The sequence below is a fragment of the Eurosta solidaginis genome, chromosome 3 (assembly GCF_040869045.1).
Source record: "Eurosta solidaginis isolate ZX-2024a chromosome 3, ASM4086904v1, whole genome shotgun sequence".
Lineage (NCBI taxonomy): Eukaryota > Metazoa > Arthropoda > Insecta > Diptera > Tephritidae > Eurosta > Eurosta solidaginis.
In genome coordinates, this window is record NC_090321.1 from 219,688,960 (window position 1) to 219,716,840 (window position 27,881).

Genomic DNA, 27,881 nt, shown 5'->3' on the forward strand with positions numbered 1-27,881 from the left:
TAACGGGACTTGCACCCGGAACGATCGGTATGATAGACGAGCACGAGAACTCCATACATCCTTACTAACGGCAGAAGTTATTTAGAGGAAGATACAGAAGTAATGGAATATAATGGCTGAAAACTATGGAGCTAGAGATGGCTAGCAAAAAGACAGAAGTGGTTTTGATGAGCTCGTAGCGAACGGTAGATGAATTAGTTATTACCATCGGAGGCTTTAAAATAAATTCTAAACCTTACATCAAATATTTAGAAGTAAACATTGACTTAAAATTAACTTTTAAGGAGCCCCTTAGGGCGATGGAAAAAACAATTTGTAAATGCGAATAATGCCCAACATCGGCGACCCAGACGAAGCTATCTATACGCTATTGTCTTTCGTAAGCAGTACAGCACCAGTGTGGCATGAATCTTAAGTGGCCCACCAAAAAGATATACTAGCAGCCTGCCGACTGACTGCTATATGAATGAAAAGTGTTTATCGGATGGTTTCCGACGACGAGATCCTTGTTTTATCTCAGAATATGCCAGTAGATCTGCTGTCGTGTGAAATGGCCGATCTGTATGGCATTTGAATCGAAGGACCATCTGAAGATGCTAAGAAAAGCGTAAGGTCAAGAACAACAGTTTAGTAGCAAACACGGCGGGAAGAAAGTAGGAAATGGTATGGACCTACACGTTCGTTCGCAATAATGCGGAATGATATGAGAGAAAGCACGGGAGCATAACTGCCACCACCTCATGCAGATATTGAGGGGTCACGGCGGTTTCAAAGAGTATTTACATAAGCGTATGATAGAGGATGAACTTTTCTGTCGGCACAGATCTACCGAACTAAAAAACCTAGAACACGTTACGTTTCATTGCCATCGTTTTACTGGCGAGGTACTTGATGTATAGAGAGTTATTGAGGAGAAACCCGAGAAATTTAATTTCCCTAATGTGCAGACACATTAATTGTTAAACTGAAGTGAGCAAACTAGCGTTTCTGGGTGTGACGCGATAGATGCATGCGGAAAGGGAGGGTAGAGAAATTCGCATGCGAAGCAGTGGCGATTAAATTTGTTTTTCCCCTGACATAATGCCCAATGGTGGTCACACGAGATGTGGAGAATAGGATAAGACTTGTTTCACTTGAAGGACTGCGCTGCCACAACGTCAGAGAATAAAAAAGAGTAGAAAGAGGTAGTGGCAGAGGTGACGGCGAAAAAAGAGATAGCATCTAAAGGATAGGTAAATGGATCAAGGTATATGGAGAAAAAGAACGTGAGAAGAAAAGAGGGTAGGATAAAAGATGAAGAAAAAAAGGAAAATGGGCTGGGACGCAAGGGAATGATAGGGATACAGAGATGACATTGTTTGCAAGACAACAACTGCCGCCTACGCTACTCAGAATCATTTTCTAGTGTAAGATTATTTGGATTATATTGTCGCCAAACTAAAAGTCGAAAGGGAGTCAAAACTGCAACGATCTAATACATATTTGTGAGTACTCAAGTTACATACATTCTAAGCAGAGCTGCTCAACCCCTATACACTTATACCACTTTTTTCGCACTGAAGAATAGGCACAGATACAAATTCACACTTTGAGTATAAAAAAAAATATATAGCACTTCCATATGTCCTCACATATAAATTCGATTGATATGAAAGTCTCTGAATTTCATATGAAAGTGCAAAGAAAAAGCACTTCCATATGAAGCCAAGGTACTTCAGTATGATATTCAAACTTACACTAACAAATTGACAACAGAAAATTTTTCAAAAATATTGTAACACTGAGAAAAATTTTAATTCAAAATTTATTCATTAAGGAGACCATGAAAATCCTTTAAACATTTAAAATAATTTTTTTTTTTTTTTTTTCATTTTAAAAAAGTTTCAGTGCACATATAATTTTGTGATTTTCACTTCAACCCTGATTCTAAGCATTAAGCATTTATGTGGCGAAGTTAAACTTTTAAATTTATTTTCTACGTTTTCAATCTTAAATTTTCGCTTGCTTTAGTACCAGCAAAAAACCAATTTTGTACTTTTGTCTCTTACCGCGAATGGCTTAAGCTCTCAAATAGCGGAAAACTTTATTTTCTAGCTTTCCACTGAATGCATACTAAGCTGTCTGTAACATTTTTTTTACTCGTTGTTGTTCATGTTAGCTAGGCGTGCCCGTTATCGCAGCACTGCAATACCAGCAGGTAATAAATTAACTTAGGAAATGGGGTGTTCCAAAGTGACTGGTGGGACATTTTATATCGTTACAATATTAAGAGATATACTTACTATGTATCTTTAAATGTGTCTTTAAAAGTTTGGAAATATCATCATACATATTATTTCTAATTGCTCTTTTTCGCTCTTACTTGGAATCCAAATCTATAAATAAAGTTTTGGTTGTAAAGATGGAGATTCGGGCTATTAGCGGGCTTTGGGAAGTTTTGGTCTTAGAGCTTTTGTTTAGCTATATTTTATTAAAATAATCTGTTAACAAGTAAGGAAGCCTAAGTTCGGGTGTAACCGAACATTACATACTCAGTTGAGAGCTGTGGAGACAAAATAAGGGAAAATCACTATGTAGGAAAATGAACCAAGGGTAACCCTGGACTGTGTTTATATGACATTGGTATCAAATGAAAGGTGTTAAAGAGTATTTTAAGAGGGAGTGGGCCATAGTTCTATAGATGGATGCCATTTAGAGATATCGCCATAAAGGTGAACCAGGGCTGACTTTAGAATTTGTTCGTACGATATGGGTATCAGATGAAAGGTTTTATGAGTATTTTAAAAGGGAGTGGGTCTTAGTTATATAGGTGGACGCCTTTTCGGAATATCGTTATAATGGTGGACCAGCGTTGACTCTAGAATGCGTTTGTACAATATGGGTATCAAATGAAAGGTGTTAATAAGTATTTTAAAAGGGAGTGGGCCTTAGTTCTAGGGGTGGACGCGTTTTCGGAATATCGTTATAAAGGTGGACCAGCGTTGACTCTAGAATGCGTTTGTACAATATGGGTATCAAATGAAAGGTGTTAATAAGTATTTTAAAAGGGAGAGGGCCTTAGTTCTATGGGTGGACGCCTTTTCGGGATATCGCCATAAAGGTGGACCAGGGGTGACTCTAGAATTTGTTTGTACTATACGGGTATCAGATGAAAGGTGTTAATGAGTATTTTAAAAGGGAGTGGGCCTTAGTTCTATAGGTGGACGCCTTTTCGGAATATCGTTATAAAGGTGGACCAGCGTTGACTCTAGAATGCGTTTGTACAATATGGGTATCAAATGAAAGGTGTTAATAAGTATTTTAAAAGGGAGTGGGCCTTAGTTCTATGGGTGGACGGCTTTTCGGGATATCGCCATAAACGTGGACCAGGGGTGACTCTAGAATGTGTTTGTACGATATGGGTATCAAATGAAAGGTGTTAATGAGTATTTTAAAAGGGAGTGGACCTTAGTTCTATAAGTGGACGCCTTTTCGAGATATCGCCATAAACGTGGACCAGGGGTGACTCTAGAAAGTCTTTGTACGATATGGGTATCAATTTAAAGGTATTAATGAGGGTTTTAAAAGGGAGTGGCCCTTAGTTGTATATGTGAAGGCGTTTTCGAGATATCGACCAAAATGTGGACCAGGGTGATCCAGAATATCATCTGTCAGGTACCGCTAATTTATTTATATATGTAATACCACGAACAGTATTCCTTCCAAGATTCCAAGGGCTTTTGATTTCGCCCTGCAAAACTTTTTCATTTTCTTCTACTTAATATGGTAGGTGTCACACCCATTTTACAAAGTTTTTTTCTAAAGTTATATTTTGCTTCAATAGACCAACACAATTACCATGTTTCATCCCTTTTTTCGTATTTGGTATATAATTATGGCATTTTTTTAATTTTTCGTATTTTTCGATATCGAAAAAGTGGGTGTGGTCATAGTCGGATTTCGGCCATTTTTTACACCAATACAAAGTGAGTTCAGATAAGTACGTGAACTGAGTTTAGTAAAGATACATCGATTTTTGCTCAAGTTATCGTGTTAACGGCCGAGCGGAAGGACAGACGGTCGACTGTGTTTAAAAACTGGGCGTGGCTTCAACCGATTTCGCCCTTTTTCACAGAGCGACTGGCGCGCCTTGTTGGACGGCCATAACCGTTTAGACGGTTAAGCGCCAATTAAGTAAGTAAGTAAATATGGCATTAAAAGTATCCTAGACAAATTAAATGAAAAAGGACGGAGCCACGCCCATTTTGAAATTTTCTTTTATTTTTGTATTTTGTTGCACCATATCATTACGGGAGTTGAATGTTGACATAATTTACTGGCATACTGTAAAGATATTAACTTTTCTTTTAAAATTGACTTTAAATACATTTTTTTTTGTAAAATGGGCGTGGTCGTTCTCCGATTTTGCTAATTTTTATTAGGCATTCATATAGTAATAAGAGTAACGTTCCTGCCAAATTTCATCATGATATCTTCAACGACTGCCAAATTACGGCTTGCAAAACTTCTAAATTACCTTCTTTTAAAAGTGGGCGATGCCACGCCCATTGTCCAAAATTTTACTAGTTTTCTATTCTGCGTCATAAGTTCAACTAACCTACCAAGTTTCATCGCTTAATCCGTATTTGGTAATGAATTATCGCACTTTTTCGATTTTTCGAAATTTTCGATATCGAAAAAGTGGGCGTGGTTATAGTCCGATATCGTTCATTTTAAATAGCGATCTGAGATGAGTGCCCAGGAACCTACATACCAAATTTCATCAAGACACCTCAAAATTTACTCAAGTTATCGTTATCAAGTTATCGGACGGACATGGCTCAATCGAATTTTTTTTCGATACTGATGATTTTGATATATGGAAGTCTATATCTATCTCGATTCCTTTATACCTGTACAACCAACCGTTATCCAATCAAAGTTAATATACTCTGTGAGCTCTGCTCAACTGAGTATAAAAATAAAGGATTGTGAGCACACAAAGAAATCTATTTGTACTATGGCACTATTGTGAATATTTGCACTGAATTGCCGGCAGTCGATATTGTACGCTAGATGGCACCGTAAGCTGTAAGTTTTATTTCATTGGCGGCAGTTGCTATTATACGCTAGATGGAAGCGCAAGCTGGAAGTTAATAGAACAGTTGATTTCTGTTGATATTTGATAAGAGACTTTTATATTGGTTGCGCAAGCTGCGCACGGGTAAGGCCCCTATTTTTTATTCCCATTGCACTCGTATACTATTTCACACAAAAAATTCAACTAAATATCACCTTGTGATAGTCGTGACAACTCGCATTGGAATGACTCACTTCCAGCTTCTGTGGTGGTCGAATAACTATGTCAAGGTAAAATGTTTGTGAAATGGAAAAAACTGGTATTCAATACATATTAGATCAAGGACTCCACCCACTTGCTGAGCACAACATATGCATCTAACAGTTTTTTATTAAATCAGAAGAGAAATCCTAATTTCCAATGAAGCCGCTTTCAGCCTCTCTTCCTTTGTGTGAATACATTTTTTTTTGTGGACGATAAGTCGAATGAATGATATCCAACTCAAAGTTGCTATGTAATTTTGAAGTTTGTTTAATGGGACTTTAGGTCCACGCGACCACCGTGGTGTGATGGTAGCGTGCTCCGCTTACCACACCCAAGATCCCGGGTTCGCGGCCCGGGCAAAGCTACATCGAAATTTTAGATACAAGTTTTTTTCAATTAGAAGAAAATTTTACTAAGCGTGGTCGCCCCTCGGCAGTGTTTGGCAAGTACTCCGAGTGTTTTTCTGCCATGAAAAGCTTCTCAGTGAAAACTCCTCTACCTTGCAGATACCGTTCGTAGTCGGCATAAAAGAAGTAGGTCCCGTCTCACTAATTTATAGGAAAAATTAAATGGAGCACGACGCAAATTGGAAGAGAAGCTCGGCCTAAAATCTCTTAGGAGATTTTCGCACCTAAGATTTATTTATTTAGTTTAGGTCCACTTCGATTTTAGATTTTATAAGTGAATGTTTTGCATGTCTGTTGGTTTCAATGCACTATTTGTAGTACCACACTAGTTATTCCCAATCATAGCTATATTCAAAGGAACCCAAGCTAAACTTTTCCACTCGCCACAGGCTGAGAGCTCACTATCTCTTTCCATTCATTCGTACGCTTTTCAAAGTCAATAAACTCAGTATCCTACAACCGCAGCACAATTGGAAATCTCTCTACCCTTACAAATATGAATGCGTCGTACAGATATTAATCAAGCGAGGCTCTCGCGACCCCAAATTCCTTATGGAACTAGTGGTAGGGCAGGATGGCCTGGAAGGTAAAATGTGGTCATATTAAATCGTCCGCGAGATTGTCGGGCTGGTACTTTAATGGTGCTTCTACCCGGAAGGAACTGGACCTATATCAGGCAAAGGACCATCAACATGGATAACACTCTCCAAAACTTTCGTGGAGGGTTTATACCGCTACAAAAACAGCAACGATAGACTTCACTGATATAACCAAAAACGAAGGTCCTCTGTGTCACTGTGACGACGTTGATAAAGTTGGGGAGGGGCGGTTAATGATCTCTAGCTTTTAGCCGACCTTTCCGTCTTTGCTGTTTTTCATGTTGTTGTAACAATACTTCGATCAGCTCAAAGTGCGTGCACACTTATTGTCGCTCATTACCGCGTTGCGTAGTGCTGCCGCCGCTAGGTGTGAATTGCTCTACAAGCATCCTTGCAAAGAATATTTTGCCGTGTAGTGTTGTGCCGCTTAATGTGTCCTTAGCTTTAGTCTGCACGAGTTGGATTACACAAGGATAAACTGAAATAGCAGCCATTGTTCTTATAAAGGCCTAGCCATACCGGTATAATGAGCCTACTGGCGCCGGAGTGAAATTTTGGGAGCAGATAAGTGGTATTTAAGCTAACTCGGCTGGAACGAAGTTTGTACTATGATTGTAACTCTACACTACATCTGTGGCGCCTATTGAAGTTCATTTTTCAAGTGACTGGAAAGATACCCGCAGGCATTGCCCTGTCGCAAAATATATCCTTCCCAAACTCTCGATTACTCTTCGCCATCATATTATGTTTTGTATCCTATTTCTCCTTTTTATTCCTATCCTTTCCCCGTTTCCTTTATCTCCGCTTCGGTTTTACTAGCCCATTCCATTTCCACGCCTTCGCTCATTTTGACGCCCACTCATATTCTCACTCCCTTCCACTCACTAGAAAATCTTAATTCTCCCGGGCTCACTTTTTTTCCTTGGTATAACCCTTGTCCACTTTTGTACTCTGCTTGGTTTCGTCTGCTGACTGGAGTTCCCATACGTTCGCTCATACAACTCGCCTCATTTCTTGTAACGCTTTCAAATTCTGCTTTTCTTCAAAGGTGTCCTTTTTGTGACCCTCGACGGTTAAGACAATTAAGTTAGAAATCAAAATACTTTCATGTTATTAATTATTTAAGCTGAAAGAAGAAAAATTTCCAAGAAAGAGGTTATGTAACAAAATGAAGAAAACAAAGAAAAATACAATTGAAAACTGTCCAAAACTTGTCAAATTAAAGATATTAAACATTGAAAATATTTTCGTTTAGGCGATTTGTTTGCCATATGTACAGGGACGGCACACAACGTACAATACTTATGCACGTACACACATACCCATATATGTATGATTGTAGTAGGCCAAAAGGTACATATTGAAATATGTAATCCGACTAATCGATATTTCATGCACATTAAGTCGTAACAACTTTGAGGCATTATTATATATACGTAAAAGAAAAAACCATTTTGATGCCAATGCTTTCATCGTTTTTCGAAAAAAAAAAAAAAAATTATAATAAATGTGGATGTACTGCGTACAAATAATATTTGCTGAGGATGTGGCAAATATTCGCAGTGGCGAAGCTTTCGCATACATTGCGACCGTCGCCCTCGGCACCCATTTCCATCGCTATTTAAAATAAGTGTTATCGTATGATGGTGGAACCGTGTATAGAAGTCAACGAAAGTGCGTAAAGCTTCTGACCGCCATTCACCTGGGAATGACCAGATTCTTTTGCATGTGGGTCAAGCAGCTCATTACTTCTGGTCGCTTGCGGCCAAGTATCCTCTGGCTAGCCACTGAACATCCGTTTTGCGGTTAGCTAATGCAAGTAGTTGACAACCTTGCTAGGCCACTCTGACATACTCCGTTTAAGGGCTAGCTGGCGAATCTTTATCGGCAGCGTCTGTCCACCACGAGGTGCGGCTGCAAGCGGGCGTCTGTCTTGGATCAAGCGGATCGCTATATAAACGTGCAAATAATATTTTCATCCCTGCTGAGTGGGTTATGCGCTGGACTTGAGATCCGCCATATCAAACCACACTCCAATGAAAGGAAAAAACAAGCCTCGGATAGGACCAGGTGGTAAACGATTTAACCTCCCTTGGTGCGACACCAGTTGGCAGAACGAAGCAACTGACGTGCCTTGTTGGACGGCCATAACCGTTTAAACGGTTAAGCGCAAATTAAGAAAGAAAGCAAGTAAGTTATCGTATGATAAGTGAAGCGGGTTACCACGTCCACTATTTTTACATCAAATATTTTAGAAAAAAAAAAAACATTATTCAAGTAGTAAATTTTCAAACCCCGTTCAAGTTGTTTAAACAAAATTCGCACAGATTAGGATAACTGTGTAATAGAAATCGTTTCGAAGAAAAATTTACGAAATCATCATCATCACTAATTGGCGCTAAGCCGTCTAATACTATGTACAAACACGCACCAAATTGGCAATTTATACCATTTGGCCAATTTATTACGCAATTTATCATATAATAAATTGTAATAATAAATTGCCAATTTAAAAAGAATTGCGTAATAAATTGTTTCAAACTGCAAATGCAACCTTGTAAAGTGTGTTTATTGAGTAGATTTAAATGTCAGTTACGCATGGCTCAACTATATGGTTGGCTCATCTTATTAGCTGATTTGATTTTTTTTTCATTTCACTGGAGTAAGGATTGTCAAACGAAGATGGCAAACTGAAAATGAAACCAAAACATTGAACACATTTTCTTACAACACACAAAAATTTCAAAGTTTTATGTTTTCATTCCATTCCATTCGCCGAATGCGAACACGCACATTTTGACAGTCTGAACAAAGGTATGTTGTTGTAGATATGAGCGAACCAACTATCAAATTACTGTTGTGTAAGCTAATTTGAGTTGTTTGAGCACCACTCAATTTAAATCGAAATTGCCTCAATTTATTTTTTTGTTTGAAGTACTATGTTCATAACTGTAACTTGTGGAGCGTGATTTTTGTTCGTCGAGTTAGAACTTTACATTTTAATTGCCTACTGAGTACAAACTGGAACTTGTTGCCAAGAGCTTGATTTCGAAGCAGTTAATGCTGATAAAAATAGGTTTAGAATATTGGCTCTTTCACAGCGCCTCATCCAAGCCCACTTCCCTGTTGAAGTCTAGTGATTCCCTTGACTTGAGGGATATGGCGGTCTCCGCTGATCGATCACAGATCCCGCAAGTTACACCAATTTATACATATGGCTGTTGAGTGTGCAATGTCTGTAATAATTTTTAGTTTATCTTTCGAAAGGCCTTTGATTGGCCTAAAGCGATTCGTACAATATCCTCCTAATAGAAGCTAAGATTGTTTTAAGCCTTGCGCCAGTGTTATTTCCTCTTCTCTCTCTTCCAGCAATATATGCCTCATAATTTCCTATGGGTCAGCAAGCAAAAGAGGCTCAGGCCTCTCTAGCCAGGTTGGCCGGCCGCTCGTTACCCCCCACTCCCCTGTGGCCTGAAAATCAGGCCAGCAGTATTGTGGGTGCAGCTTTTCTATGTACTCCAAAACTTAATAAATTAATACAAGGCGAGATATACCTCCGAAGAGATTCGGGATGAGCTTCTCCTCCAACTTGCGTCGTACGGTTTTAATTTTTCCTACAAATTGGACTTACATGTTTTATGTCGACTCCGAACGACAATAGACTCGGAGTGTTTGCCAAATCACTGCCCATGGTCGAGCCAGCTTAGAAAAACTTTGTATTTAACTGAAAAAGCTTGTTTCAAAATTTTTGATGTTGCTTTGGCTGGAACTGGAATCCAGGACCTTTGACGGAGCACGCTACCAAGACTAGAGCAGTGCTGGATTTTATTTCGACTGCCGAAATTGCCTTGAGTACGCTTTACCGTCGCAAAGTATTTCGATGGCTTCGTTAGAGTATCGCCGTTGTAGGTCTAACTCATCGCATTAACTTAAAGCGTAAGCCTCCGCTTGAAAAATGCTCGGGTACTCTCCCAGAGGTACTGATGTTCCGCATCTGAGTCCGAAGATCCCGGCTCTAGTCGTCTCTAGTATGTTCGTGCCTTATGTGTATTGTACAATATTTTTTAGACGTGGTATGGGATTTACACAGGTATCGCGATTAGATCAATGATGTCCTGTAGCGATGTTGTGGGGCATGTACGCATAGCCCTCGTGATGCTTACACAAGCCAGTTTTGGCTGAACTTATCTCGTTGTCAATCGAGTTGTTCTCGATACCCAGGTTATCGAGCCATACGTTATAATGAGTTTTACTATCAGCTTAACATCCATCTAAGTAATTCATGGATCTAGCTGACATGGAGTATAAAATTTGCTTCAACAGAAGCTTGGTGTCAAAGATGACCCCCCATTACTTTACTTTGGTTCCATATTCAAATGCTATGCTATCTGCGATTGTTGTCTTTAGGGCTGGTTAGATCCTTTTTCTGTTCAAACGGACGATGGCCGTTTTTGATGGGTTGGCGGACCATCTCTTTGTTATGTTTACTGCTCTCTGTATAATATCACAAATTCACCCCTTGCAAATATTACTACATCATCCGCTTCCCCTTGTCATCTGATACCATTGTCTGCAAACTTTGCAGAAGTTTATCCACTACTAGGCTTTATAGACTCCTCATTGAGGACACCCCCTCGTGTTATTGACTTTGGCTGCGCTGATCCCTACCTGGGCTTCAGCGATTCTCGTGCAGAATAGGTCGTATTTCCATATTTGGATAGACCCCTCAACTTCTCTACTCTGCAGTGCTATATTTACGCTTTCGTCAGATGTATTGACAAACGCTCTTTTGATATCAAGAAAAGCGCAGAGCACGGTCTCTTCGAATTCAAATTCCCTCTGGATTTGCGTCGACAATTGATAGAGCGCTGTACGCGTGGACATGCACACTCTGTAGACGTGCTGGCTATAATTCTTTATTTTTGGTATAAGCACCACTTATGTAGGTCAGCGCCAAATTATCTTTCATGATCCTGGCGATATGTGGGATGAGCTGAAGCCTTGGAAAAATGCTGTTAAAATGCTATGGACCTCCGGAAATTTGTATTTCCCAAAGGATTCAACTCCAAATTAGACTTTGGCTGGAGGTGTGCTGAAATATCCATCACAGAAGTGCTTAAAACTAAGTCTTCTTAGCTTGACTTATTTCTTTCCTGTCTCTGTTGGCTTTTATATTTATTGATCTCAGTAACCGGTCTTCTTTGTTTTTATACTCAGTTGAGCAGAGCTCACAGAGTATATTAACTTTGATTGGATAACGGTTGGTTGTACAGGTATAAAGAAATCGAGATAGATATAGACTTCCATATATCAAAATCATCAGGATCGAAAAAAAAATTTGATTGAGCCATGTCCGTCCGTCCGTCCGTCTGTCTGTCCGTTAACACGATAACTTGAGTAAATTTTGAGCTATCTTGAAAAAGAAATTTTCAAATTGGGCGTGGCTCCGCCCTTTTTCATTTAATTTGTCTAGAATACTTTTAATGCCATAAGTCGAACAAAAATTTATCAATCCTTATGTAATTTGGTGAGGGCCAAGCTTCAATGGCGATAACAGTTTTCTGTGAAAATGGGCGAAATCGGTTGAAGCCGCACCCAGTTTTTATACACAGTCGACCGTCTGACCTTCCGCTCGCCCGTTAATAAGATAACTTGAGCAAAAACCGATATATCTTTACTTAGCTTAGTTCACGTACTTATCTGAACTCACTTTATCTTGGTGTTAAAAATGGGCTAGATCCGACTATGACGACACCCACTTTTTCGATATCGAAAATTGGTTTGTTGACGCAAAACATAACTTTGGGAAAAACTTTGTAAAATGGGTGTCACACCTACCATATTAAGTAGAAGAATATGAAAAAGTTCTGCAGGGCGAAATCAAAAGTCCTTGGAATCTTGCCAGGAACAGTATCGTGGTATTACATATATAAATAAATTAGCGGTGCCCGAAAGATGATGTTCTGGGTCACCCTGGTCCACATTTTGGTCGATATTTCTAAAACGGCTTCACACATACAACTAAGGGCCACTCCCTTTTAAAACCCTCATTAGTACCTTTAATTTGATACCCATATCGTACAAACACATTCTGGAGTCACCCCTGGTCCACCTTTATGGCGACATCCCGAAATGGCGTACACCTATAGAACTATCGCCCACTCCCTTTTAAAATACCCTTTAATACCTTCCATTTAATACCCATGTCATACAAACAAATTTTCCCACATGGTGATTTTCCCTTATTTTGTCTCCAAAGCTCTCAACTGAGTATGTAATGTTCGGTTACACCCGAACTTAGCCATCCTTTCTTGTTTTTTTTTTTTTTTTTTAATTTTTACCGACCTTTCTTCATCCAATTCATTTTCCATTTCTGGTAAGAATTGGCAAAATATTTTAATGGCCTCGCCCATTTTTTTGTATTGTGACAAAAATATGTCTCCGTAAAGGTACAAAAGCAAAATATCTGAAACTTAATGAACTTGGCGAGTGAAATATAGTATGAACAATAACTTGGGCAAACCTTAGGCGTGGTGCTACCCATGTTGAACTTAATTACAACTTTGTAATTTGAAGTTATAAAAATAGAAAATACTTTAGTATCGAGATAGTGGGTAAAGCGAGGAGAGAGGCCGAAGCTAGACTTTCGGAGAAGTTGAGGGCGGACGATGTTGGGAACTTCTTATACGCTGTAATGACCGGTAATAATTGAGCAGACGGGAGGTAGTCAAGAACCTGACTGTGGCCAACGGTGTAGTCATCTGCAGGGAATATCGGGACAACAACAGTTGAACAAAAGCTAAGAGAAGGTACAATAGCAGAATCCGGTAGCGGGCTACTAGATTGGTGTTTACCTTTTTGAGGAGCGGCTTATTCAATACTGTTTCTTCCGAACTGGATGACGAACGAGATGGCCCAAAAGGTTTCATCGCATGATTCCCGCAAAGCAAACGCAGTCCACATCAAAACAACACTCCATATGCTCAGCAAACTGGACTTATTTGATAGCTCAGCAAAAACCTCTTGTGTTCACACATCGGCCAATACCAGACACACTCAACCAAAGGTAATACAATTTAGTTCACGCATTTTGGGGTCTAACAACCTTTGCTAATTTGCGCTTTAGCTTTGGTGTTGCTCTGAACATTTAATTCAATCGAAAATGAAGCTGCTGCCAAAAGTCCTGCTTCGGTTGCATACTAATAAGTATGTATGTATGTACAAAAAACTGTCACCGAGCCATAGATGGAAGCATTTAACAAAAAAAGTTGACAGGAAAGATATGTCCGGAAATCATTATCCACATTTGCTTGCAGTAACGAAATATTTAAAAAGTTTTTTTATATCAATGAAGTATTCATATAAATTGGCTGATATGAAATTTGATTGTCATGATAATTCAATTTCATTATACTCTTCTTAGTACAATTTATATACATAGCTATGTTTGTCAGCATTCGTTCGGACCGCAGCGAGAATACAGCTGCCTATTCTGTGTGTGCCTGGTAAGACCTTTAATTCCAGGCGTTATTATCGGCCAGTGCAGTTCGTTGTTCGGACAGCAGAGTTTTCGAAGGCTCCCATGGCCACATTCGGCCTACAGAGCATCTTCTTTACAAAATAGCGCCAAGATATTTAATTCTTTAAGAAATTAACAACGTATTCTCTCAATCGAGGAAACAATGAAAGCAGGGATCTTATATCTTCCCGTAAAATAACCAGCTCCGTTTTGCCAGCGTTGACAGCCAGTCTATAGGACTCACTTCACTTAGTCTCCATGCTCTCGCCTTTTACTTGAAAATTATCTGCAAACCATTTCGCGTGGTGTACAGAAACTTATCCCTGGCTGGAATAGGCAGCCACTGCTCTCGAGGTATAGGATTTGCTCATTTATTACCGTAAGCCAAACTCAAATAATAAGAAAACCATACATATGGCAAACTCCTGCACACTCTTCTCTACTCCCAGCCATATCCGCTGCGACCCTTCTGTTTCATAGAAGTATGTGAATAAATCAAACCGTTTGATAGCCCCAGATATGACGCTTCGATGCCTGCAAAGTTTAAAATCGAATAGAGAGCCGTTTCCTTTACCGGTACGATGAGATACACCTTGATCTGAAGACTCGTTATGTGATACGTGGGAGCTTCTACCGGCTTTTAAAATGATGTTAATCCAAGGCTTTGGTATGTGTCCAAGTTAGTGTTAATCATAGCCTAATCAGCGAGAGAAAATATTCAAAGAATGAATTTCTACGATTTCTGTGTGCTGGGCAAACTTTAAAAATTATAAAAAAAAAGGTTTGATGTGTAAATATCTCTGCTCACGGTATGGGGGAATCCAAAAGGTAAGCATAAGCCAAGGCTAAGGGTAAGTGTAAGCGTGGCCTGAAGTGTAGGTGTAATATGTGGAAAGGGTGTGTATGTGCGGGAGTTTACAATGTAAGTGTAGGGAAATTGTAAACGTGTAAATGGTGGGAGGAAAAGAAAGATAGACAAATACAAAGAAAAAAACAAAAGAGGGAAGGAGATAAGAAATCAAAACCGAAACCGAAGCCGAAACTACGATGTGTTATCTGATTGTTAACGAGGAGTTTTGGGCGTGTTGTCCAATTCTTGTCGCCGCGTTGTCGGATTATTATTCATTTCGTAGCAGTTCATTAACGGCGAAGCGATATAAATGTTTGATCGGCAACAAAAGTTATAGCTGAGTGAAACAAATCTTTTTTATTGACGGATTATCGATTCTATCGGTTTGTTATGAAAAACGATCGCTTTGTTATAACTTTTTTATACCGTTTAGTTATCGAAGAGCTATCGATTTTTTGTCGAAAATATATCGATTTATTATCGAAAAGTTGTGGATCTTCTAGAAATATTATCGATTTTTTATCGGAGTGTAACCGATAATTTGTTACCAACAAGTTATCGGTTTGTAATAGGCGTTTTAATTTTGTGTTTTCGACAAGCTATCATATTGTTATCGAAAATCTATCGATTTTCTATAGAAAAATTATCGACTTGAAATAGAAAAGATGTCTATTTTTATCGAAGTATTACAGATTTGTTATCAACAAGTTATCGGTTTGCTATCGAAAAGTTATCGATTCGCTATAGAAAAGATATTAATTTTGTATGAAAAAGTTATCGATTTAATATCGAATAAATATAGACTTGTTATGAAATTGTTATTTAATTTGTATCGTAGTGCTACCGATTTGCTATCGACGTATTATCGATGTGTCATCGACGTCGCATCATATTTTAGTCAAAGAGATACCTAACGATAACACTTCAAAAATGTTCCTTACTAATACATCTCAAAAATGTTCCTTACTAGACATCTCTGTTTTAGTTTAGCATCAACCACTAGGCGAGTTGTAGTTATTCTAAAATAATTAGTTGTTTACGCTGCTTGTAGTTGTAAATTGAAAAGGACACTCCCCCAAGGTCTTGGGGAGTGTTATCGATGTTGATAGTCCTTTGCCGGATGCAGATCCGGTACCTTCCGGTACCAAGCCGTACCGTCTGCCCTCCCATCCCCTATATCCATGAGGAGTTCGGGGTCGCCAGAGCCTCGGCTGTTAATGAAGCAGGATTCGCCACGGATAGGTGAGGTTGAGAATTGGTTTGGAGAAGCTATATATTGCGTTGGCAACCCCTTGAAAGGGTTGCGCTACCCCTTGAATCTATTTGGTAATTTAGTCGCCTCTTACGACAGGCATACCTACCGGGGGTATATTCTAACCCCCTAACCCGCTTGGGGAAGTGAGAATAGTCATTTGTAACAGCTAAAGCGGCACTTCGATATGAGAATAGTGTCAATTGTAAATGGGAATGCATATCTTGGAGTGAGAGAGCATTTCCATGGAACCACGTTGCATGCTTGAAGTTTCTTACGCAATCTCCTACAGTAAGTATTCCCTTCGCTTCGTCCACCAATTATTCTAAATATTGCATCTGTTGGTCCACAACAAATCACCCATTTGCTGGCGGAAATTTATTAAATAACGGCACTTACATATGTATGTTTTTACTTTTTCCTAAAGAGTCTGGAGTATGGTGCTAGATGTAGCACCTCCGCGGTGTCGAAAATGTTGAACAACTGACCTTACACAAGCAGCGCATGTACTCAGCCTAAAACAACGCCTTTGTTTTTCCACCGACGTTACTGCAGATACTGATATCGCGTCCACTAAAATAATGTATGAGAATCTTGTAATAAACATTTTCACAAATGCTTTCTCTTTTACAATTGGCTATTGTTATGATGAAGGGACGCTTTCGCATTCACTGTTCACTAATTTCGTTTCCATGCGATGCTTCACATTTGCATCTGACCTGAACTTATTTTGGATATCTCCAAAAATAGTATACTGGACATTTAAAACTGTTGCAAGGCCAATAGGCACCTATGCTTCCTTAGTTTGGTGGCAGAAGGTCACGCAAAGAACGGCAATAGCAAAACTAAGCAAACTGCATCGACTAGTTTGCATTGGCATAAGAGGTGCGATGAGAACGTCCTCTGCTGATGCACTTAGCGCTTTAGTGGGAATACCTCCCTTCTCCATTCTGATAGAGAAACAGGCAACACTAGGCGCACTAAGACTTCAAAATATTTCGGAGTTGGAGTCAGAAAACATGAGAGGGCATATGAAAGGAATAAGAAAATGCATAGGAAATCCCACTTTACAACTGCGTGACGTAATATCCCCTAAGCTCAGAATCTCACGGAACTTTGAAGTGTCCATTGTGGACAGGGCCCACTGGGAAATAGGGAATTCCTATAATGACACTGACTCAGAGGGAGCTGGCATCTATGGGCCGAACTTCAAAAAATCGATACCAATGAGATGCTACCCCACCATATTTCAGGCCGAACTCCATGCAATAGAAGTCTGTGGTAGAGAATGTCTGCGGAGAGGCTCATCCTCGAAGCGCATCTACAGTATGTCGGACAGCCAGGCGACCCTGTGTGGCTTGCAATCCTACACAGTTACAACTAAGCTAGGGGATGACTGCACTAAAATCCTCTATGGCCTGGGAGCCAAAAACAAGGTTTTGTTAGGATGGGTTCCCGGACATCAGGGACATGAGAGTAATGTACATGCAGAGTACCTAGCAAAGCAGTGTGCTATGGCAGCATTCTATGGTCCAGAGAGCGCTTTTTTGGACTGACAAAAGCACACACCAGGGAAATCATAAGTAACTGGGAAACAAAACAATTCAAAATTCACTGGATTGACTGTCCAGGTCAAAGATAAGCCAAATGTTTTATACTTCCGGCAACGAAAGTATCAGCTAAACTCATTAATCTAAGCAGGGAGGACCTAAGAACTCTCGCTGGGTACTATACGGTATCACCTTAGTAAGTTAAAGCTATCCCATACTCAAATTTGTCGTTTCTGTGAGCTGGAGAATGAAACGCCGGTTCACATTCTCTGCGAATGCGTCCCTGTGGCGAGGCAGAGACTCTCCCATCTAGGTGGTGTGACTCTTAATCCCTATGTGATTTGTAGTAAAAAGCCTGAAGAGGTAAATACTTAGATACATCAAAAGCTTCCAAATACAAAAGGTCATGCACAATAGATCTGCCCAAAGGTCGAAGTGCTGCCAGGCCTAATAACACCGCGTTACACACATTCTGTCCTATGAACCAAATGAGAAAAAGTAAATATACACGTGTATCGGCGATTTTCATGTACACGGCAGAATTTTTTTTATGTATAAATTATAAAGCTCGTAGTGCCCGTCTGTCCGCCTGTGTGAAAGATTTTCGATCGATTTTTAACCCTTTTACCGTGATCCAATCGAGCTGAATTCTTGAAGGCAGACTCGTGGAAATGTCTGTATCACGTCAAATTTTTTAAAATATAGATTTTTATCAATTCTCAGATTTTCCTGAATTTAAAAAAAAAAAAAAAAATTTTTTCAATTTTTTCGGCATAACATGAAGGGACTCCAAATTTTTAAACTACTAAAGCGTTCCGAAAAAAATTCATTTAAATTCGTTTAATTTATTGTTTGATACAACACACTCTGTACCGTTTGTGTGTTTGCTCCGATCAACTGACATTTGCGCTACTAGGAGACGTATACTTTGACAATTGTCTTAAGTTCTGTTGTGCGAAAACGTATTTCTATATATTTCAGCTGAGACAAAATGCAGTGCCCGACTCGAAATAACTCTTGTTACGTTTGTGGCTTATTCGCACCAAGTAAAAATTTTAAATATATTACGAAAACAGTGGTCAATTCGTTTCAGAAAATATTGAAGACTGCTTATATTCCTTACTTGTGGTATACTGCGGAAGTCGTATGCGACTCTTGCTATAGAAATTTATGCAAGTTTGCTGATGGAAGGTCAACAATAAAGTACGCTGTACCAACAATTTGGCTACCACGTACGGAGCACTGCAATGAATTGTGCTACTTTTGCGTAACTTTTACTCAAACTAAGGGGATCAATACTTTCGCCGCAACAAAATTCGCTACGCTAATGTAGAATCGGTTATTGCAGCGGTTCTGTACTCACCAGAAGAACGTATAGCGGCTTCAATGGATATTTTTGATGATGTTCCTGGCTGATTTTACTACCTACCGACATAAAAGCTAACAAACGCAAAAATAAAAGGCCTAAGTTTCTTTAAAAGGTTTGAAGTTTTTAATGTAACAATTTTTAATTTTAATATAATAAAATTAATAAAAAAAAATTCGGATTTTTAATGAGCTGAAGCCGTTACAAAAAACCGATAGCCATTTAAAAAAAAAAAAAATTCAGGAAAATCTGAGAGTTGATAAAAATCTATTTTTTAAAAAATTTGACATGAAACTGACAAATTCAACTCGATTGGATCACGGAAAAAGGGTTAAAAATCGATCCAAAGTCTTACATACGGGCGGACACCCGGACACTATGAGCTTTATACTTTATACATAAAAAACAAAATCTGACGTGTACATGGAAATCGCCGATACACGTGTATTGTTATTTTTTCTCGCCTTTCCGAAAAAGTGTATTTGGTTCACAGGACAGAACTAAAGCTGGTTTTTGTAACGCAGTGTAAGAATAATAATATCTCATTTCCAACTGACTATTCTCAAATACCAAAGACGTTTTCGCATTTTCACTTGACATTTTCTTATTTACAATTTACTATTCTCATTTTCATTTGAAGTTTTTGCATTTATATTTGACACTTTCTAATATATAATTGCCTAATCTTATTATTGGCGGCCACCGTGGTGTGATGGTAGCGTGCTCCGCCTACCACACCGTATGCCCTGGGTTCACACCCCGGGTAAAACAACATCAAAATTTTAGAAATAAGGTTTTTCAATTAGAAGAAAATTTTTCTAAGCGGGGTCGCCCCTCGGCAGTGTTTGGCAAGCGCTCCGGGTGTATTTCTGCCATGAAAAGCTCTCAGTGAAAACTCATCTGCCTTGCAGATGCCGTTCGGAGTCGGCATAGAACATGTAGGTCCCGTCCGGCCAATTTGTAGGAAAACTCAAGAGGAGCACGACGCAAATTGGAGAGAAGCTCGGCCTTAGATCTCTTCGGAGGTTATCGCGCCTTACTCTTATTATTATTTTTTTTTTAATCTTATTCACAATTGTCTATTCTTATTTTCAAGTGACGCTTTCTCATTTACAACTGGAAATGGTGTAGACGTACAGCAATATGTTTAAACATCGAGCTTCGTGACTACTTCTTACATAGGCGTAAATAATGTAGTTCCTGGCAATATGTAGTGTAAATTATGCGTCATGCCCACCTATGCAAAACATTTGCGGCATTACGCATCATGAACTTCTATGCCAATACATTTTTGTAATAGCATAATCATATTAATATTGTAATAATGCGACATAAATAACATTGACCGAACACAGCGGTAAGCCAACATCAATGGAATGCCGAATATGAAACCCTTGTCAGTTCACACATTTTGCTTAGTCACTCATTCCGGTCAATACACTGCCGATCGTCAATGTGAATTAACCAAATATTCACATACAAACATTTTACATGAACAGCAATCTGCTGACTTTGCATACAAATCTACATGTATGCATACCGTTTATACAAATCTACATATATGCATACTATTTTATGAATGTATAGGTTAAGAAATTATGTATAAAAGGGAAAGAATTTCTTTTAATAAAATCAATCATTATCCGACTTCCAAAGTCAGAGTTTCTTTTATTTACTATCAAACATTTCAGTAGGAAACATTATATTATATAAAACAATTACATTATAATTCATTCCAATCCTCTACTTAATAATTACCCCACAAATACGATAACAATGCAGAAACATCTGGTGGTACGTGTCGTATGAGTAATATTATTGCTTTCGGTGTATTTACTTAGTATTCGATGTTTGTCATTAACTGCCTGAATAAATTGTGAGTTACATACATACATATTATTTATATACATAGATCATTATATTTGCATTTAACACTTGGAAATTTATCATTTAATGCAAATTAATATAAAGTGATTTTAAAGTAGAATTTTAACAGTTTGAAGGGAAAAGAAAATGTATAAAACTACCCGCAAGAAATGCGATTAGTCTAGGATGAGTCCGGGATGAGGCCCAAAGATGTATGCGACAATTGCCAGTTTTGATCTCTTGGTATGCGTTGAACTGTTTTTATTTCAGCATGTCCCATGAAGAGATTAATTGTACCATTTATACCCGAATGAAAACGATAGTACTAATATGGGAACGCATGAAGACTAACCTCTTTTCTCATCAAAAAGTGTTAGTTTTCATATGGTAAGAGGCTATTTTAAACACAATATTAAAACTTGCAAAAAATGTTTGGATATATCTACGTATATAAATAAAATAATTTAAAAAATGGTTTAAGTTAAACGGTTTTATTGAGAACAATACTTACATGAAATAATAATAATACTAAAAGCTAGAAAATAATTAGGTGGGTCCTAGGTACTAGTCATCACACTCTTCATCAATCTAGGGCGTGGAACAGACAATTAAATAAAAGCGTTGGGCGCGTCTTATTATGAACGTATTTTCCTAAATGTTTGTTTAGATATAAGTGATATTAAGACACACAACACTTACTGTTATTGTCTAAAAAATTTTTATTTATTTTATATCTAGTTCAGGTTAATTTTGCTTTTAATTTTGTAATTCCATTTTTAAAAGAAAATAAATAAACTTTTACTACAATTTCCCGGTTTCGCAAATTTGTTCTTTTAAATTGTTAGCTCGGTTTTCAAATATTTTCTTAAACGCAATACTCAAAAAACGTCGCATAATGTCGCGTGTGAAATTGTGCAGATTATCGGACGAAGAAATCCATGAATTCATGGAGTCTGTGGAGTCCTATGAAGAAGAAGGGTTGAGTAGCGCAAATGGCTCTAGTGGCGAAAACTACGACCCAGAGGAAATTAGACCAGAGGACGAACATTTTATATCCCATTGCCTTAGGGATATGGAATGGAGTGACATATTTATAAGCGAAGCAGCCAATTTTTCACTGAATATTTCTGCAGCTATAGATACTGTCACTTCCGATGAACTAGTCACGTTACCGACAGATGAGATTCCATTGGCTTCGACTCCACTTACAAGAAAGAGAGCCCATTCGCCATTACCAATTGTGGAAGCCGCCGGTCCAGCAATTGAGCCAAACAATGGTGGTTTCACTGGAAGTAAGAACTGCTACCTCATCTTTGAACATTTTATTTTATTCCATTGACCGTAATAATTTCTTTGCAGGCGTAGAATCTATAAAGAAAGATTCTACTGAGTTCAGCAAAGTGATTTGGAGGAAAGCGAACCTCAAGCTTCATGTAAACGGGGTCGCATTTCGCAACTCTACATTATTACCTGAGAATATAAAATCGTTCTCAACACCATCGCAATTATTTTTGTATTTTTTCTCCAGAGAAATACTTGAAACGATTGTTCAAGAGACGGATCGATGTGCTCTAAATCAGGATATAAACACCAAATTGAATGTGAATGTCGATGATATCTGCCAATATATTGGAATTGATTTATATATGTCAATTTATCGCTACCCGAATTTAGATAGCTATTGCGATAAGAATGCTTTTGAACCTATTCGCAAAACAATGCCATTAAAACGGTTTGAAGCAATAAAAAGATTCCTGGCCTTTCGAGATGAAGACGAAAGAGTTAAAAAAGGCGAGCCCGGCTATGACTCCCTATTTCGTATGCGCAATTTCTCCAACCTTCTCAAGGAACTATTTGATTCCATTCCGAAACATGGCCGACTTTGGTAGGCTTTAGAAAATTGCACACTTATCATTGAACTAATTTTTTTTCCTTTTCATTGGCAGTGTTGATGAGCAAATGTGCTCAACAAAAATCAAACATCATCTATGGCAATATATGCCGAACAAACCGCACAAATTGGGGATGAAATTGTTTGTATTATGCGATTCGTTTGATTACGCATATAGGTTTGAAATTTGCAACGGTGCTGGCGATAATATAATTCTACCGAATTATCCAGATCTAGGTAGCTCGGCAAACTTTGTCCTTCGTTTGTCTCAAACTGCAGATAACTTTAAGCACCATATAATATATTTCGACAATTTTTAAACGTGCTTGCCGTTGTTGGTGGGGGCGTTGACCTTATGGATGGTTTAATGGGACGATACCTTATAAGAGCCAAGACACGTGATGCAATAACTCGTCTTTTTTATCACTTCATTGATATGGCTGCAACAAACGCTTACATTCTATATCGCCGAATTCACACGGAGAAGTTGAATAACTCCAGTAATGTGTCCTCTGAAGAAGAAAAACTACTACAGTTACCTCAATTCCGCGAACAGATGGCTGCTGGTCTTTTGAACTACAATCAGATTCGTTCGGTAGGTCGCCCATCTAAGTCGCTACCTTCAACATCTTCAGAAAGTCAACCCGCTGCTCTTAGTGTAGGAAGAAAAGCTGTCCATCCCGTCGATGACGTTCGATTCAACGGCAACAAACATCTTCCAAAATGGCCTCAAAAGAAAGGTGGTAAAAAATGGTGCAAACATTGTAAAAAGTCGCAAACTAAATGTATTTGAGAAGTATGCAATTTACATTTATTTAAAATTGCTTTTCGGAATATCATACGAAGTAATTCATCTGTCTTGATTTCATTGTTAACTTAAACTTTTTGCAATAAAACCATACTTAATAAAATTTGTATCTGTTTTTATCCTTGACACCAACCGGTAAGAGTGCCTGGAGGCACTGTTTCTTTAATTACATGTGGAAGGCAAACGAATCGACTAAATGACAAACGGATGACAGTTTTAAGTTTCTCGTGCCCTAATTATGCTAGAAAAAAATTCCTAACAATTTCGGATTAGTATTTCCAAGTTGCCGGTTAGAGGGTTAAATTTTAATTACAAAATTCGTCCCAACGGCCGGCCGTGCAGCCTGTCAAGTCAGCCTAAATAAAAGCGTTTAAAAAGTCACCAACTCATTCCAAGAGATATGGGTCGACGATAATGGACCATATGGTTCAAGTCATTTAGGTTCGGTGTGGGGCTCCGCATTTTTCTTAAATAATTCGAATCAATCACCTATAATCTTTTTTATTTGGCTCACTTCGTTGCCGTTTTCTTTAATGTTTCTTAAAATAGGCTACATAGATTTCAACGTGGCTAACCCCAACTGTACACAAAAGGAACTAGAAGGGATCAATGTAGACAAAAGAGATCAATCGGACACCGCCCTGTTTAGGAATTAGTCGCACTATTTTTTGCAGCGTATATATCACTGCGTTAGTGACGAAAAAATCGGTTTTTTTATATGAAATCATCAATAAGACAACGAGAAAGACGAGGTGATAGTAAGTTTGTTAAAAAAATATTACCGCTTTAGTTTCAAGCTTTTTCATTCACTACGTATGTATTTACATTTTCTGCATGCAAAATGCAAGTGGTTAACGCAAAAATAGGACAATATGTATTTGGGTCGGACAGGGTATGCATGAAAATTTTACAATGAAGTGAAAATTTTATTAGTAAAAAAAAAAAATTTTATTAGTAGGTCATGAAAAAAGCCTTAAAAATCAAAGTCGAAAAAAAATAAAAAAAATTTAATTTCGCAGGCTCGAAACTTATTATTTTTTTGGGTATACGTATTGGAACTTTTTTTCCTGAGCCAAAATCCTATCGAAAAATCGGTGGCACGATATCGGTTAACTTTCGTACATACAAAACGACCTAGGTTAATGTGCATAGAAAGTGTATGTTTGGATAATTACGATAGATTTACGACTCCTTATATGCATACATACATACATACATAAAAATTCATATATCCCTATTGATGAAGGATAATATGCCTTATGAACGTTTAAATCACACAGCCAAAGCAATATTGCATTTTGTTCGTGACATAGTAGGTGAATTTTGTCGTTTTGTGCCGTAATTTCATGGAATGGGTAAATTTATCTTTTGTTATACATATACCATCCTGTTGTTGTTCTGCGCACACATATTCTATTCAATACACACATACATGCATACAGACATACAAAATGCCTTAAAGGCAATTCAAGCATATCGACATACTAAACATTTATGTGGATATGTGTGTGCGAAATGAAGTACCAAAGTTTCCTGTGGTCAGAGTCGGCTGTTGCAAAATAATATTCAAGTTCCTTGCAAATAAAATGAATAGACTGACAACGCTTTTACATTTTCTTACATAGGTATTTATTATCTGTTGAAGTGGTTAAAGCTTCAGACTCCTCAGAATCATAAATAGTTCAATTTCCTGTGGCATTCTATGTGTGTCCCTATTACGTTAGAGTGTCACAACAAAAAGTATGCGTATTTGCCATAAAATCAATATGTTATAAAGCTATAATATGCTGGTGTATATATATATTAAAGTAATGGAGAGTCTTTATTAAAACGGAGCTAAAATATCAGTTTATAAAACTATTTTCTATTTATCTGTATCAGTGTGGCCACATAACTCGGGAACTGTGAAGCGGAAATGGAATGAATGAATAATATTACAACGAATTTTGAAAAATTCCGCTTATTCGAAATCTTCTGCTGACGTTCGAATCGCTAAACTGTTGAATAAATCACTACGATATTCTGTATTGCAAAATGGTCTTTATTAGACTACTTTGGGAGTAGTACAATTATACTTCACTTCGCAACTGATAGAGTGTTTAAATCAAACTTATTGACTCTTACTCAGCTGGTGCTGTTTTTATAGTCTCTGTTGCTTCGCCCGCATATTTCTCCAAAGGTCTCGATGTTTCACCTGCTAGAACTCGTGCATCTCCTGCGTGGTAATTAGTTATATGCGTGTGTATGCGTGAGTAAGAACTTCGGCTGATGATTACATGTGTTTGTGAGTATCTTTTCGTTGCCTTCTATGTATGCGTATAAATGATGATTTATGTTTTCATGTACACCAGTGTGGCTCGCTTTAACGTGAACATATATATAAAAGTGGCTGTTCATGTTTCCTGTTGTTGCGTGATTATTTACTATCATCCTAGTAATGCCAACATTAGTGACAATATGCCCGCTGTATTACCAGAGATGTAGAATCGAAGTTCCGGCGAAGACGGAATGATTGACATATTTTGTTATTCAACAACCAAAATTGTTAGGCGGTTCAATGATAAATAAATATTTGCATATTTTTAATAATTCGTTTCATGGCGGCTGCGTGGTGTGATAGTAGCGTGCTCCGCCTACCACACCGTATGCCCTGGGTTCACACCCTGGGCAAAGCAACATCAAAATTTTAGAAATAAGGTTGTTCAATTAGAAGAAAATTTTTCTAAGCGGGGTCGCCCCTCGATAGTGTTTGGCAAGCGCTCCGGGTGTATTTCTGCCATGAAAATCTCTCAGTGAAAACTCATCTGCCTTGCAGATGCCGCTCGAAGTCGGCATAAAGCATGTAAGTCCCGTCCGGCCAATTTGTAGGGAAAATCAAGAGGAGCACGACGCAAATTACAAGAGAAGCTCGGCCTTAGATCTCTTCGGAGGTTATCGCGCCTTACATTTTTTTATTTTTTATTTAAATACATAAAAACATACATAGTATTATAAATAATAATAGAAATCTGTTTGTGCTTTTTCTTTTTCTACAGAAATTAAAAGTTCTTAATGACGATTTTCAAAAACATGAGTGCCACGCTTTCTATGAATCAGAAGCATTTAAGCGTTAATGAGGAATACTTTGGTGGCGTTGGAGAACGGAGCCGTTCGAGGCAAGTTACATAATTGAGAATTTTTTTACCTCTGTATATTAGACTGATTCAAAAAAAACTAAATATTTTTTCAGGGACGGAAAATAATAATGATTTTTTTTTTTCGGAATCCGTTTCTTTTTTATTCGGATAAGCCGTTTCTTTTTTATCAAGCCGGACTTCTATTTTGGCCTTAAAAAATAAAAGTCCGGATTTAACTTTTATTTCCGGACTTTTATTTTTAAAAGTCCGAGTTTAACTAGTTCTATCGGATTCAGGTAATAAAAATCCCAAAATAATTTTTAACTTGATCCAAATATATTAAAAGTCCAAAATTAATAGTTTTGCAAGGAGTTTTATTATAAAAGGAATAACAGTTTCCGCCCCTGTATTTTTTCTTCGAAATTGTAATGTGAGGTTTAAAAATACGGGGAGGTGTAAAAATACGCAATATTAGATGTTTTCAGCTTTTCCATCATAATAAATACAATAATTTGATAAATTTTACTGTTTTATCGGCCTATTGATAAAGGATTCAAGGTTCGAATCGAGCTCAGGGCCAGAACAATAGTTTTTTGATAATTATTGTTTTTTTATTTTTCTATAATTGAAAAATTGTATTTTGTTTTTGGAATAGTAGGCAGACAATTTTTCAGACAACCCGCCATAGCTGCGCATATAGATCTATTTCGAAGGGTGCTAAGCCTTCATCTTTGTTTGAAAAATTTTCTACCTACTATACCAAAAATAATATACAATTTTTCAATTATAGAAAAATTTAACAAAAAAAAAAAAAAACAATAATTGTCATAAAAATTATTGTTCGGACCTTGAGCTCAAATCGAACCTTGAATAATTTGATAAAGAAATTATTGTGCAGTAAGAGTAAACTTATTATTAAGAATTCATGAGCTAAACACCGGCTTATAATAATCTGGTTTACAGCCAAAATGCACCAGAGACGCCATTATGGAATTCCTATATAAAATCACCCCCTGATTCCGAAAATTAATGTTATTTTTAATTATATGGTAACGTTTTTGAGATATTTACGAATAACCGTTTTTTTCAAAAAAAAAAAAAAAAAAATGGGTCCACTATATCTCAAGAACGAATTGAGCAATTCCAAAACAGCTTAAGTATTAAGTATTAAGTATTAAATGGATATATTTACTTCAATACTTATAACTCTTGTATTAGTCCATCGATTTTGTTGAATGAAAGCTGTTTTTTTTTTGAAATAAAACAGAGCTTAGAGAGAGAGAAAAAAAATCTGCAAATAAATAAAAAGTTTTCGAGATCCTTCCTCCCAAAAT

At 37.8% G+C, this 27,881-nt stretch overlaps 1 protein-coding gene across 6 annotated transcripts in view; it reads left to right on the forward strand.

Annotated features, from left to right (window-relative positions):
* The window catches only part of Corin (corin serine peptidase), a 215,946-nt gene that overhangs the window by 154,336 nt on the left and 33,729 nt on the right, over positions 1–27,881 (forward strand). For 5 of the 6 annotated variants that reach the window (XM_067775196.1, XM_067775197.1, XM_067775194.1 and 2 more), the window contains one exon: positions 26,467–26,586. In XM_067775196.1, the coding sequence (XP_067631297.1) occupies positions 26,483–26,586 (104 nt within the window). In that variant the 5' untranslated portion in view covers positions 26,467–26,482. Of the gene's footprint in view, positions 1–26,435; positions 26,587–27,881 lie in introns of all 6 variants that reach the window. The other variant, XM_067775195.1, reaches the window with a different exon arrangement.